This window comes from Scatophagus argus, chromosome 5, assembly GCF_020382885.2.
Source record: "Scatophagus argus isolate fScaArg1 chromosome 5, fScaArg1.pri, whole genome shotgun sequence".
Lineage (NCBI taxonomy): Eukaryota > Metazoa > Chordata > Actinopteri > Scatophagidae > Scatophagus > Scatophagus argus.
In genome coordinates this window covers 5,312,294-5,324,311 of record NC_058497.1, presented here as the reverse complement: position 1 = coordinate 5,324,311, position 12,018 = coordinate 5,312,294, and the positions used below count along the sequence as shown (strand labels likewise).

General features: G+C 41.2%; 1 protein-coding gene across 2 annotated transcripts in view; it reads right to left on the bottom strand.

The window, feature by feature from the left end:
* Nucleotides 1-245: 245 nt before the first annotated feature.
* LOC124058873 (SPRY domain-containing SOCS box protein 4-like) overlaps nt 246-12,018 on the bottom strand; it is a 35,776-nt gene continuing 24,003 nt past the window's right edge. For both annotated transcript variants that reach the window (XM_046388470.1, XM_046388471.1), the window contains one exon: nt 246-1,623. In XM_046388470.1, coding sequence (XP_046244426.1) covers nt 1,496-1,623 — 128 coding nt within the window. In that variant the 3' untranslated portion in view covers nt 246-1,495. The remainder of the gene's footprint in view (nt 1,624-12,018) is intronic.

The window sequence follows — 12,018 nt, the reverse complement described above, 5'->3', positions numbered from 1 at the left end:
ACTCACGTCGACCAGACCAGCATCGGTGGCTTTGACAGCAGCAAATGTCTTTCTGTCGCAGCAGAACCGTGTAGTTTGCATTAACTGACATTATCAGTACTGATAAAGTAACATCCATTAAAAATGTTTGCTGCTAAAAATAAGAGGAAAAAAATTAACATCTGGATAGGTGTTTTTGATCCAAAACTTTGGATCAAAAACACAAATTGTTCAACCAATCAGAAAGCACAAGGAGCAAGTCAGCGTGAGTTTAGCAGAGTTTATTCTTGTTCACATTTAAAACATTGTCATGGCAGCGCATTCTTCCACCTAGAACCTGTGAGTCCCACAGGAAAATCTCAAATTCCATACAAGGACAAAAAAACAACATTAAAAAATCTCATCGTAAAACCATAATTTTCAAAAGAAAATCAGGGGGAAAAAAACCCACATGAGGGTAAGACGGTAGAAGAAAAGGGTAGATAGAAAAGCAGCATTTAAAACTTTGTTGGGGAAAAGAAGTGTCTTCTGATATGACAGAAGCATCATATGCTTTGTGTGTGTGTACGCACGCACACTGTGTCAAAGCAGGCACGTTAGCTTTCAAAGACACAGCTTTCACCTTTCAGATCAATCTCTGAGCATTGCAGGAGTTAGAGAGCCCACCAACAAACATGATGGCGGCTTAAATCAAACTGGAGTGAGTGATGAAGAGACAGAAAGGGAGGAAGAGAAACAGGTGTTCAAATCAGACTGGAGTTGTGTTGTTTTTTTAGTATGTAGGCGGTAACTGACTGCTTGTCAGTGAGTTGTGCTCTTACTACAGACTTACTTCAGAGCTTAGTTTCTGCACATTCCTCTCTCACACACACTCTTATACATGTAATCCATGCATGTTGTACTGTGCACATACCACCAAAAATAGAACAGTGTGTGTGTGTGTTTGTGGACTTCCTCCCTCTCATTCTCTCTGTCTCTCGTGGCTTGGAGGGATTGTTGCGTCTCCACAGAGCCTGCTGTGTTGTTGGGAATATAAATATAAATACCAACATGTTTCCGAAGAGGCTTCAACAGAGTCTGTGCAGAACAGACGTCAGGGGGAAAACCGTCACCCCACAACCACAGCGCATAAGGCTTTTCAAACCGAGGACACACTTCAATACATGTGATTAGCAGGAAACTAGATTGCAGTATTCTTTTAATCTCGTACTCATTTCATTCATCCGTTCCTCCTCCAGTCACCTGTCCAAAAAAGACAGCAGTGAACAACAACAAAAAAGGGTTGAAAACAAGAAGATGATAAACATTCAAAAAGGAAAATAAACCCCAAATATTGTAAACAAAAGCCCCTTGCAGCGCCGTCTTCACCACCTGCTTTAAGGCAGTGTCATCGTTTGCATCCTCAGCAGATGCCTGATGTTAAGTTCAGTTTGGAGGCTGGTTACCATAAGAACGAATGAGCCTTCAGTTTCTTCCCATCTCTGCGCGTGTGTGTGTGTGTGTGTGCGCGGTGTGGTCACTGGTACTGGAGGTAGTTCTTCAGAGTCTGCGGCAGTGGGAGTGCGTCGATGTGATGGATGCGCTCTCTACCCAGAGCCAGTCGAGCTACTCGTCTACACAGGTCCATGAGGGGGAGGGGCTCCGCTGTGAGGGGCGAGCGAGAGAGAGAGAGAGAGAGAGACACACGGTCAGGGTCCAAACAGAGAAAGTGTTGTGAGGTCTGCTGTTATCCCTCCTCCTTTCAAACATCGAGTCTGTTAAAGTGATGTTTTTTTTTCCCACTGGACATGTTGATGCTCCTTTATTCAGACATGACAGGACAATTATGGCACATGGTGTCCAGGAGGGAAACGGTGTGAGAGAAGAAGAGTGTTTTGTGAGAGACCGATCTTAAAATCATTTCTGTTCTACAATCAGATTTTCAACACAAGACTCCTCACACTTTAACATAAGTACTGGCATGTGTTTAGTGACTTTTTCTGTACCAGCAGGTTTCATTTTAAAAAAAGAAAAAAAATGCTTGTCTTTTTGCTACGGTATAGTAAAAGACACATTGACATTGATTGCGTTGCGTTGTGTTGTGTTGTGTGTGTGTGCGTGGGGGGGGGGGGACCAAAACATATCATGATCTCTTTAATCACGATCACAGTTCTTTATCTGATTTGCAATCTCTTTCTCTCTTTTGAAATTCCCTGTTGACGACAGCCACACTTTGATCCCATTCCATTTTCAACGTTAGATCACAACATTGCATTACAAGTAGTTTTTTAGCTCTAGCTGCTCGCCCACCATGTGGCTAGTTATAACTCACATTTCATTATTTACAAAACATCGCCCAAGGAAGAGCCATGTGAATTAATTTGTAACCAATCCATGCAAAGAGCATGAAAGGCCGGATCGTTATTGTGTTTGTACAAATTATTTTTATTGAGTAACCTGACGTGATTCTGACTGCAGGATCATAAATGTTACCAGGTCCACACCAGTAAGGTTAATGTCGTGACTTACACGTAAAAGTGACTCTGATGCTTATTCCCACCTGTTAACTTCCCATCATATTTACGTCATGAGGTTTTCTGAAATAGGCTCAGATCTGACAGATGAGTCAACTTTGACTGTTTTGTATTTTCTCATTCCTATTTGTGGTGACTAAAGTGTTGACCAACAGTGAACATAACAAGAGGAAAATGAAGAAATGCAAAGTAATCCTCTCAGTTTTACTCATGCTACACTGGAGGTAAGTGACTTAGTTGTTGCAGCTCTATCAAAAGGAAACTGAATGAATGTAGATGCCATCACTAAGGGTGTTCAGGCACAGATGACACTGACACAAACAACTATACTAGTCGTGGGAGTAGTAGCTACTGCAGAATCGTGTCCATACACTGAATTGAATTTGTGATTTGGTAAACAAAAAGATAACACAGCAGCCTGCCTCCACTTGTGTTTCTGTCCTTGAAGGTCATGGCTGTTGTTTAACTAATTTTAATAGTACTGGTTTAAATAATAAATGAATGGTGGCTGAATTCCATTTAGCTGCTTCAGTCTCATGCTCCTGGTAATGTATGTGCACAGCCACAGTTTACTGGGATACCTGAATAAAACCGAGCTGTTAATGTGATTAGCAACACTTTCCTCACTATGATATGTCAAAATGTGCGCTGTGAGAATATCACATGTGAATCACTGCACTTATACATGCATTATTTGACACAGAGCATTGCAGGAGCAACAGCGTGGCAGGCTGTAAACTCAACAAACCGAGTCTTGCCTCAAAATGACGTCACTACAGCACTTGTGGTGGTGGAAAAAGAGAAGGGTCATGGAAATCGAGGGCAGCGTGGTGCTAAACAGCACAAGGAAGGGCAGCGTGACTCGTGTCTGTTGGCTGCTCCGAATGTGACTGTCAGTGAAGCTGGCTAAACTTTTGAACCAGACCCTGGTACAACCTCTCTGGCACTGCCCTCCAGAGTGAGTGTTGGGCTGACAGTGCTGTCAGAGGAATGCTGGGCCAAGTACAGCATGACACTGATGCATTAGGCTGATGTCTGAGTTTAGTGTTGGGCTGATAATAAAACCGGGATGTAAACACACACACAAATATAAAACTGAAAACCGATCCCACAAACATGATGGATTATTTTTGTAGTTTCTTTACACGGACAGGTACAGCTTATAGTTATTGTACCTAAATGGGATAAACAAAAAGTGGTAAAATGGTTATTTATTCAGCTTGAGATTTAATTTGTGTTTACTGTACTTAAAATGCTACATCCCATGTTAATAAGAAGCAGAAAGAGAAGCAGCTGCTAACAATATTAAAATATTCACTATTGTAAATATATGCCAGGAGAACATCTCTCCCATCAAATTTGGAGGGAAGTGATGTCTGGTTATGTCAGACACAGACAGACTCTTAACCGCTGTCCCTTTATTGAGGTCAAGCTGCTCCACCTGGAAGCACCATCTGGTCAGGCTGAATTCCTGCTGTTCAGAGTCCACTTAACACACTGTGTGAAGGACAAGAGCAGGGGCATTAACACTTGCATGCAAACATAACACACACGCTACTTTACAGGCTAGAGACCATAAACTTTGTCGGAGTTTCCACGAACTACCTCGACCATGCATGGTCTACATTACTGTTTGCACAGATGTTCAAAAAATAGCAATCCCACACGCATGCAGGCTTGATGCTATGATTTATTGATGAAGCCAATGTTTTGACAATGAGCTCTTCTTCTGGGCAAAGGCCCTGAAGCGTTTACATCAAGAAATCATCAAGGCTATGAGTGTGATTTTATTCTGGGTTCAGGCTGCAGTCAGCTTCTTAATACCGCATGATTCTTTAATGTTGATTCTGTCCATCTTTCGCATGATAAAAATATAACATTTGCTACTGTAGATGAAGGCCTTACACACACACACACACACACACAGATCACCACAAAAACAAGTCTCCCCCGTGACTGATTGAGCTGTTTTTCTTGCCGTCTATTAAAAGCATGCTACATAAGCACACAGTAGATGCCCCCTACCAACGTCTAGTCTGAAGGGTGTTCATGAAACCGGAGCCTGCCAAGACACCTTAGATATTCCTGTGGGCATTAACTGCTACCCTGGTGGCTAAATGACCATTGAGTGGTCAACACACAAACACAGCTAAAAAGGAAATGGGTCTGGAGCGAGGATTAGACAACAATCAGATAAACACTAACTCAGCTTACATTAAGACCTTCATGAAAAGCCAATCGGTACAGAAATCTTCACTTAATGAAAATTAGAATCAATGATGCGCATCTATCTAATGATAAATCCATTTAGAAAATCTGCATGTTTTGCTTGGTGTGGTCATTTGCAGGTGACAGAGATTTTTTTTGCGAATTCCTCCGTTGTGGTTTGCTAAGTGACCTTTGAAACGCCAGCAGGGGGAAATAATGAAATCCACCACTGAACAACAGCTGACAGAGTGTGCAGAAAAGGAGTACAGCTATCTACATTTATTAGACTGTCATGTGCTTAATGAAAAGCCTTTGTAAGAGCACCTTGGGGACAAGAGGCAGAGTAGGGACTCATTTGTACCCACATCAGCATGGTAAGTGCCCAAATCAGAAAGACATGTTGAATGAACTGATTACAGACAATGTGCAGTCATGTGTGCAATGAGACTGCACAGCTGATTATTCTTCACAGCAGCTAGAAAAATAGTTTGCAGGACAATCACACCTCCCTCATTGTCCTCTGTCTGTTAGCAAAAGCAAGTCCAGGCTTTAACACACCAGCTTACAAGATTAGGAACTGGGACCCATACAACTGGTGGTACAATCACAGCTCAGTTTATCCCGGCACCTTGTGACCGTCTAAAGTCTGCTCTCATTTATAACAAAAAAAAAAAAAAATCAAATCACGTACACATGCACGTTGAGGCTTCTGTTGGGCCAAACAGCACCCATCAATCAGTGCACCCTAACCGGCGCAGGCCCTGCATATAGGTAGTTTCCATAGTAACCAGCTCCTCTCACCACCGCTGTGTGATGACACTGCACTGGGGGTGTAGGTCACATATGCATCATGTGTTCCACTGCTGATTGGATGGCTGTAAATGTTCAAATAATTGTTGCTGTTCAGTAAATAGTGATAGTGTTGACAGCTGTGACAGAAATCCATTGCAGAAAAAGTCACTTTATCACAGGAGATCTCAAAACAAGAAGACAGCTGCATATTTCACCAAATGACATTACGCAGGAACATCACTTGAATTGTACTGATATTTACTGGCGGAACTGTGCAAAAGAATCTCGGCACGCTAACAGATTTTACTCTCAACAGATGCCAGTAGTGAAGTGTGTTAGAATTCTGTGGAAATGACTTTCTTTGGCTTCCATTTGGCTTTGGCATTCACAGAAATGAGCATATTTCCCTGTTTTCTCCTCCGGCGTTGTACTCCTCTATATGACCATATTGGTCTATATAATGAAAAGCAATTTTAAAAAAAGGAGATCACCCCTTTGAATGCAACACTTTCCTTCAAAGTCAAAAGTAAAATAGAACCGCTTGAGTAAAGTGAGTGATGCTGCGACATGGAGCATCATCACGCTCTGACAGTGCTCTCCTGAGGGGGCTGATGACGTGATGGAGCTACAAACTTGCTGAAAACCAGCCAATCCCTGCTGGTACAAGCTAGTCTCCATGGTAAGGGTTGCCTGGGGTGACAAGTGGTCCTGTCAGACAGTGGTGATGAGCACCGACAGGAAGTGCACACTATCCATTAACTGCTACAACTGAGTAACAACACCACTAAGGTGCGATTGAAAAGGTATTTCAGCGTAGTCCTGCTTCAGAGAGAACACAGTTTGGTTAACTGATCTATGGTTATATGTCTATTGTATACACACACCTCTGCCACTTCTTGGCACATGCTAAATTTTGTGATTGGTTAGAGATGTTGAGACTGGAAATATTTGCTGTGAGTAACAATGGAACTGCTATTTGTGCCGCTCTTAGTTAAAATATGACATATTGCACTGTATATAACTTAAAATCTGCACTGGTTCATATCACCTTACAATTAATGACTGCAGTGCCAGTGAGTAAGGCTTCTCTGTGAAATGGCCTCATTCATTAAGTTAATCTTGACCTTGGGGGTATTTTATTCTTTCAAAGGGAGCTCTTAAATTGACTTAAAATGTAAATACTTTGAATTTATATATGTCAAGTAAATATATAAGGATGAACATTGGAACCAATGTCTAGTGTATGCCCATTTAATGCAGTGTACATGTCATCTTTCAAACATGAAAACTCTTACTGACTTTTCTTTTCTCAACTAAATCAGAGTAAACGGGCAGTTTTAATAGTCAATCCATTCTAACTAGCTGGAAGCAATTTGGTTAGCCTGAGATGAACGGCGGAGATTCTCGCTCCTTCTCCATCTTTCCTCCACCCTCCAATCTGTCATGTAAATATCTATCTCTGCACTCTCCCTTTCCTCTCAAGTTCTCAAGTCTTTTTTGTAATGGCCAGAGACCAGTTTCTGACAGATTTATGGCACAGTAAAGAAGAGATGGACTGTGGGAAAGTGTGGTTAAGGACGACTGAGTGCCTGATGCACCGTTGAGAGTACAATACGCTACAGAGGCCCAGCAGGCACACACACCTACCTCACACTTAATCGAGAACAAAGTGGAGGAAAGGAAGGTAAATTTTGGAACGTCGGTGAGTCAGTAAGTCTGCCCTCGCCCAGGTGAGATAGCCAGTACGCAACCTATGATAGGTCCACCTAGTGTCCTCCATTCTAACACTGGCAGCCCAATGAATTTGCACAGGTGTGTGTGTGCACAGTGCATACATCAGCTCACCTTGAGAGACAACACGACCCAGTTATGTCCTGCTTAAAAATAAGGTGTAAGATAGGCCCATCTTTTTGGCACATGTTCCAATTTGCTATTCATTTAACTCCACTCCCTTCCTTTTGCGTGCCTTTTATTATGAAAGATGTAGGTAACTGGCAAAGGTGCAGACTCCCAGCCATGCTTATCTAATAGATTAGCATAAACAGTTGGAGCTGTCTGACCTAGTTTTAAGATTACAGATGGGTGAATGCGCCTTACAAACACAGCCCTTGAGGTGTGGACACGTCTCCACTCGCCTTTCACGACCAGGTCAAAGGGTGAAAAAAAGGCAGGAGAGGAATATATTAATAGATGGACAGATTTAGATCACTGATATAGCAGAAGAAAAAAGGAAATTGGAGCAGAAGAGTGAGGTGAACAGCAGGCAGGATGCAATAGTGCAAACCATCTGCATCAAATTGGAAATGCAGGTGTCCAAACTGAATCATCCCCTCAGAGCGGAAACCAATTGCTTACTGAACATGTGACTCCTGCCACTGACGATATCTGACTTCCTATTACCTCGCACTGCCAAGCTAGTGAGTCCCAGACAGAAGGATGGACTGCTGTCAATTTGGGCCTCCTGCTGCTCTCTCACTCAGCCCAGGAAATAGAAGCTAAGCAGATGTGATTATAAAGATGAGCACTGTAATATTTTGTGTGTGTACGTGCATGTGAAGTGTACATACACACACACACACACACACACACAAAAAGCATTTAACAACCACGTGTACAAACACACGAGCTGCGACACTGAGGACGCATTTCTCTATTGTAAACAGTCTAGGCTTTGGTTCAATAAATTTCTGAAGAATTAGTTGCTTTGATTTTTGAGTATTTTTTTACACTTTGTACAGTAAACTGACCAATCTTCAAAATCTTTCAATTTGACTATGTTCAAATACAATTTACAGTTTCCCCACAATTTTAATCTTCTTTTCCCAAACTAAGCAATAATGAACAACATTGTGCATGCTGTTTCTCTGTATGTTAATGAAGACTTGGACAATAAAAACACACCTACTGTGGTTTGGCTGTGGTGGGCTGTTAGAAAATATCAGTTCATGAAGTCCTTATGCTTCACAAAGGAAAGAGAAAATGTGTTAGGCAAGCTTTGTTTACATAGTAACAGAATCTTAATAATTTCAAGTTGGCTAAAAGAAAATAAGCTGGACAAATATAAAAACATCCCAACAACATCCAAGGCTTTGGTCATTCCATCAATCATCACTTTTGGTTAGTCGACACTTAATTCATATCACCACTGTACTAAAACCAAACACGTTTTTGAGAAAAGGTTCGCCAAAAATGGATTAAATTCTTCATCACCAGCTCTCGTTAAATTTAAACAGAGACAAACAGGTCCCAGATGAAGATGGATACCAGAGGAGCGGACAACATCACATTTTTACAAGTGACGTTACAAGTTATTAGATGTAATACCATGCTTTTAAAGGGCAAGCTACTCAGTCTACCATCATTTGTTCATTTTATGTGTGTTCTCATACTACCTGGGTTACTGTTATCATTCTCAATCATTATGCAATCCTGGGCGCTATTGCCCAAAAGATGAATAGCTGAATTTCATCTGATTGCAATTTGATTGCTTTTGATATTTGATAGTGATTTGACTACTTGGAAAATGAAGGCTTATTCACAGTTAAAACTACGACATAATGACAAAAAAAGATGTTTCCACCAAGCAGTTGAGTTCATGTCCTTAGACGTTTCAACTTTTCTTTCCTGTTTGCTCTAGAGTCACTCCAGTCCATCCCAACTGTTGAGGTTCAAAGTGATCTGAGCCAATACGAAAAAGGGGGAGCCAGACATACAAACTTGAATTTGTACAGGGGTTGTGTGCAGCTGAAAGGTGCATATCATTACACTAAAATACTGCAATGGTCTAACTGCCCTCATTTAAAATCATTATTACATACATAATTAATTACATCACATACCTGTACCATCATAACGCTAAGAGAAGAAGCAGTTTGCATCTAGAGATCAGTTCATACATGGTCTTAAAACTGAAATGTCGTAGCCATGACGCAACTAGCAGTGAATATGCCAGCACTTCTGCAGGTTTGGCCTTGTTGCTAAAACAACAGTTTCAGATAAATTTTAAGTCAGCTTTGAAGAGCTAAGAAAATCCAGACGCGGGTCAAGGCCTGTTCAATTAAGAGTCGTCACTTTTTCCACATAAAAACAACATGTCCCTGGAATCCAATCAAAATGTTGCATTCTAGTGACTAACAGAGAATGAATGATCGACTGCATTTATATTAGCCAAACAACACAGACTGGCTGATTTTTAATCCAAGGTAGCCTTCTGTACACTGTACAGGTTCAACCTTCACTTATGCAAGGTCCAAGCTCAAGTTAGAGCTTGCATCTGTGCTGTGAATGCTGCCAACAGCTCTGAACAGCAGACAGGCAGAAGGAAGACATCCCATTTGCAGAGGGTAAGCCTTTGGCCAACAAACTAGTGTGCGAGCTGCCTGGTCAACAATTAACCACCCACCCATCCACCAAAAAGTTGGCTTAACCCGTTTCCACAGCAACCTGCTACCACAATAGATTGTGTAAACTGTGAAAGAGCAGCACTGAAACGGATGAGGAGGAAAAAAAAGAGAGTAGAAAAGAAAAAAAGGAGGGAGGAGATGAAACACAATGAGAGATGGAGTCAAATAGGGTTCACTCGTCAAGGAGAGCGGGAATGTCAGGAGCGTATGTGAAGCACTTCCTCTTTGCTTAGGTGTAAAATGAGATTGGGTCAGCTCATTGCCATTAGGCTGACCAGGGCCACTGTGGTGTCAGGAGGCTCGTTGTGGTGGAGAGAAAAAATATGACATTCCAAGAATAGAAAGAGTATGGCAGTATCTCGCCATAGCACACTTTTGTACTTAAAGAGGTTAGCAAGTTAAAAGTATGAAAACTGATAACAATCATGCCTTAGTAGGGTTGGCTTTCAACTGTCTCCGAAACTGAGGGGAAAAGGACAAAAGCGTTCACTGAAAGGAAGGATAACTCCTTTAATGCAGGGTATTAAGGGACGATTCAGACAGGAGAGACTATAAGGATATATATCTCATCTTGCTTCCCCGGGGGTAAGAGATGAAGAATACAAAAAGAAGCATGAGGGAAAACAAAAACATGAATAGACTAAAAGACAAATGAAAGATCGGGAATCCAGAGAATGGGGGGAAAAAAAGAGCAAATCCTCTCTGAACTGCTGTAAGAGTATGCACAAAAGCAAGATCTGGGAATAAGGGAGCACTGCCATCTCCAAGGATACATATTGATGCTGCCATTTTCTATATTACAACCTGATATATTCAAATCTCTCATGTGTATTCTGTCAGAACACAAGCTCTGTGAACATGCAGGCTTACAGCATCATATATCATATATATTCAGTGTTCATTCAGTTCAATAACGTGATGTGAATTCAGGCTGACAAGTTAGCAGCATTAGCTGTTTTGCCATTAACAACCTGTTTTGTCATCTCCGAGCTTCATTAGTTGGGGAGAAAAATAAATAACGGACTGATCATGACATTCGTACACTTTTCAAGCTTCCTTTGAGAATCACTGTGTTTCAAATATGGATGTTGCTGCAAAGGAGAGGCTACAAGTGCTAAAAGGTGGATGCATTATACACATCCTCAGCCCTGCAGTGCAAAAGTTGGACACCCAAGATTAGATTATTATTTTATGTCACTAACTGTGTGTCCAGTTCTCCTCGTAGTTTTGTGTCTCTCCCTCCCTTTCTTTCTCTCTCTGTATCTCTCTGCAGGTATCTCTCCTTCCAGATCTACATGTTGAACTGCATCCACTGACAAACCCAGTGTCTACTGTCAACATCTGCCATGTTGTTCTTCTATGTAGTGCTATTATAACTAACTTAAACAACATATCAGCTAAAAAACAAATACATACAACACATAGTCTTCAGAATTTCAATTATAACAACCTGTCATGTTTGTCCATTGTAATTTATGATGTTTATTGCATGAATTGAATTGAATTGAAATTGAATTAGCGTGACCAGTTCAGTATCTGACCAGAGCATATGACCCTTGACCTTTTCGATATAAAATGCCATCAACTCATCATCTTATCCCATCAGACAGTTGTGTGAAATTTTATTCATAAATAGAAAATGAATTCTTGATTTATGGCAAAGAGCATGTTCTGTGACTTCACAGTGACCTTGATGGTTTGTCAAATTTGAAGAAAATCCCTCAAAGATCAGAGACAAACACCAACTGGACACCAGACCGGGACCACGTGCAGCCACCCAGTTGACATCACTTAAAGACAATTATCAGATTTTAAACAACTTCCTGCTTCAATAGGCTTTACACAACTATGCATTTATACTCCATAGCACTGGTAAACATGCTGTAATATGTCAAATCTGTTCCTGGAGTCCTGTTGGAAAACCAGGTAAACCCAATATTCACTTAAGCATCAGTTAATCTGTCAAATCATGAGCAAAATATGTCACATTCTTTCTTTTATTTTACAATTTGCTACTTGCCCAGTACAAAATCACGGAGAAATGATGAAGGTGGCTCCCTACCATTTAACAGGAATCAGTACTGAATGGACACAACCAAAGCCATGAGACTGATGCATCTAAA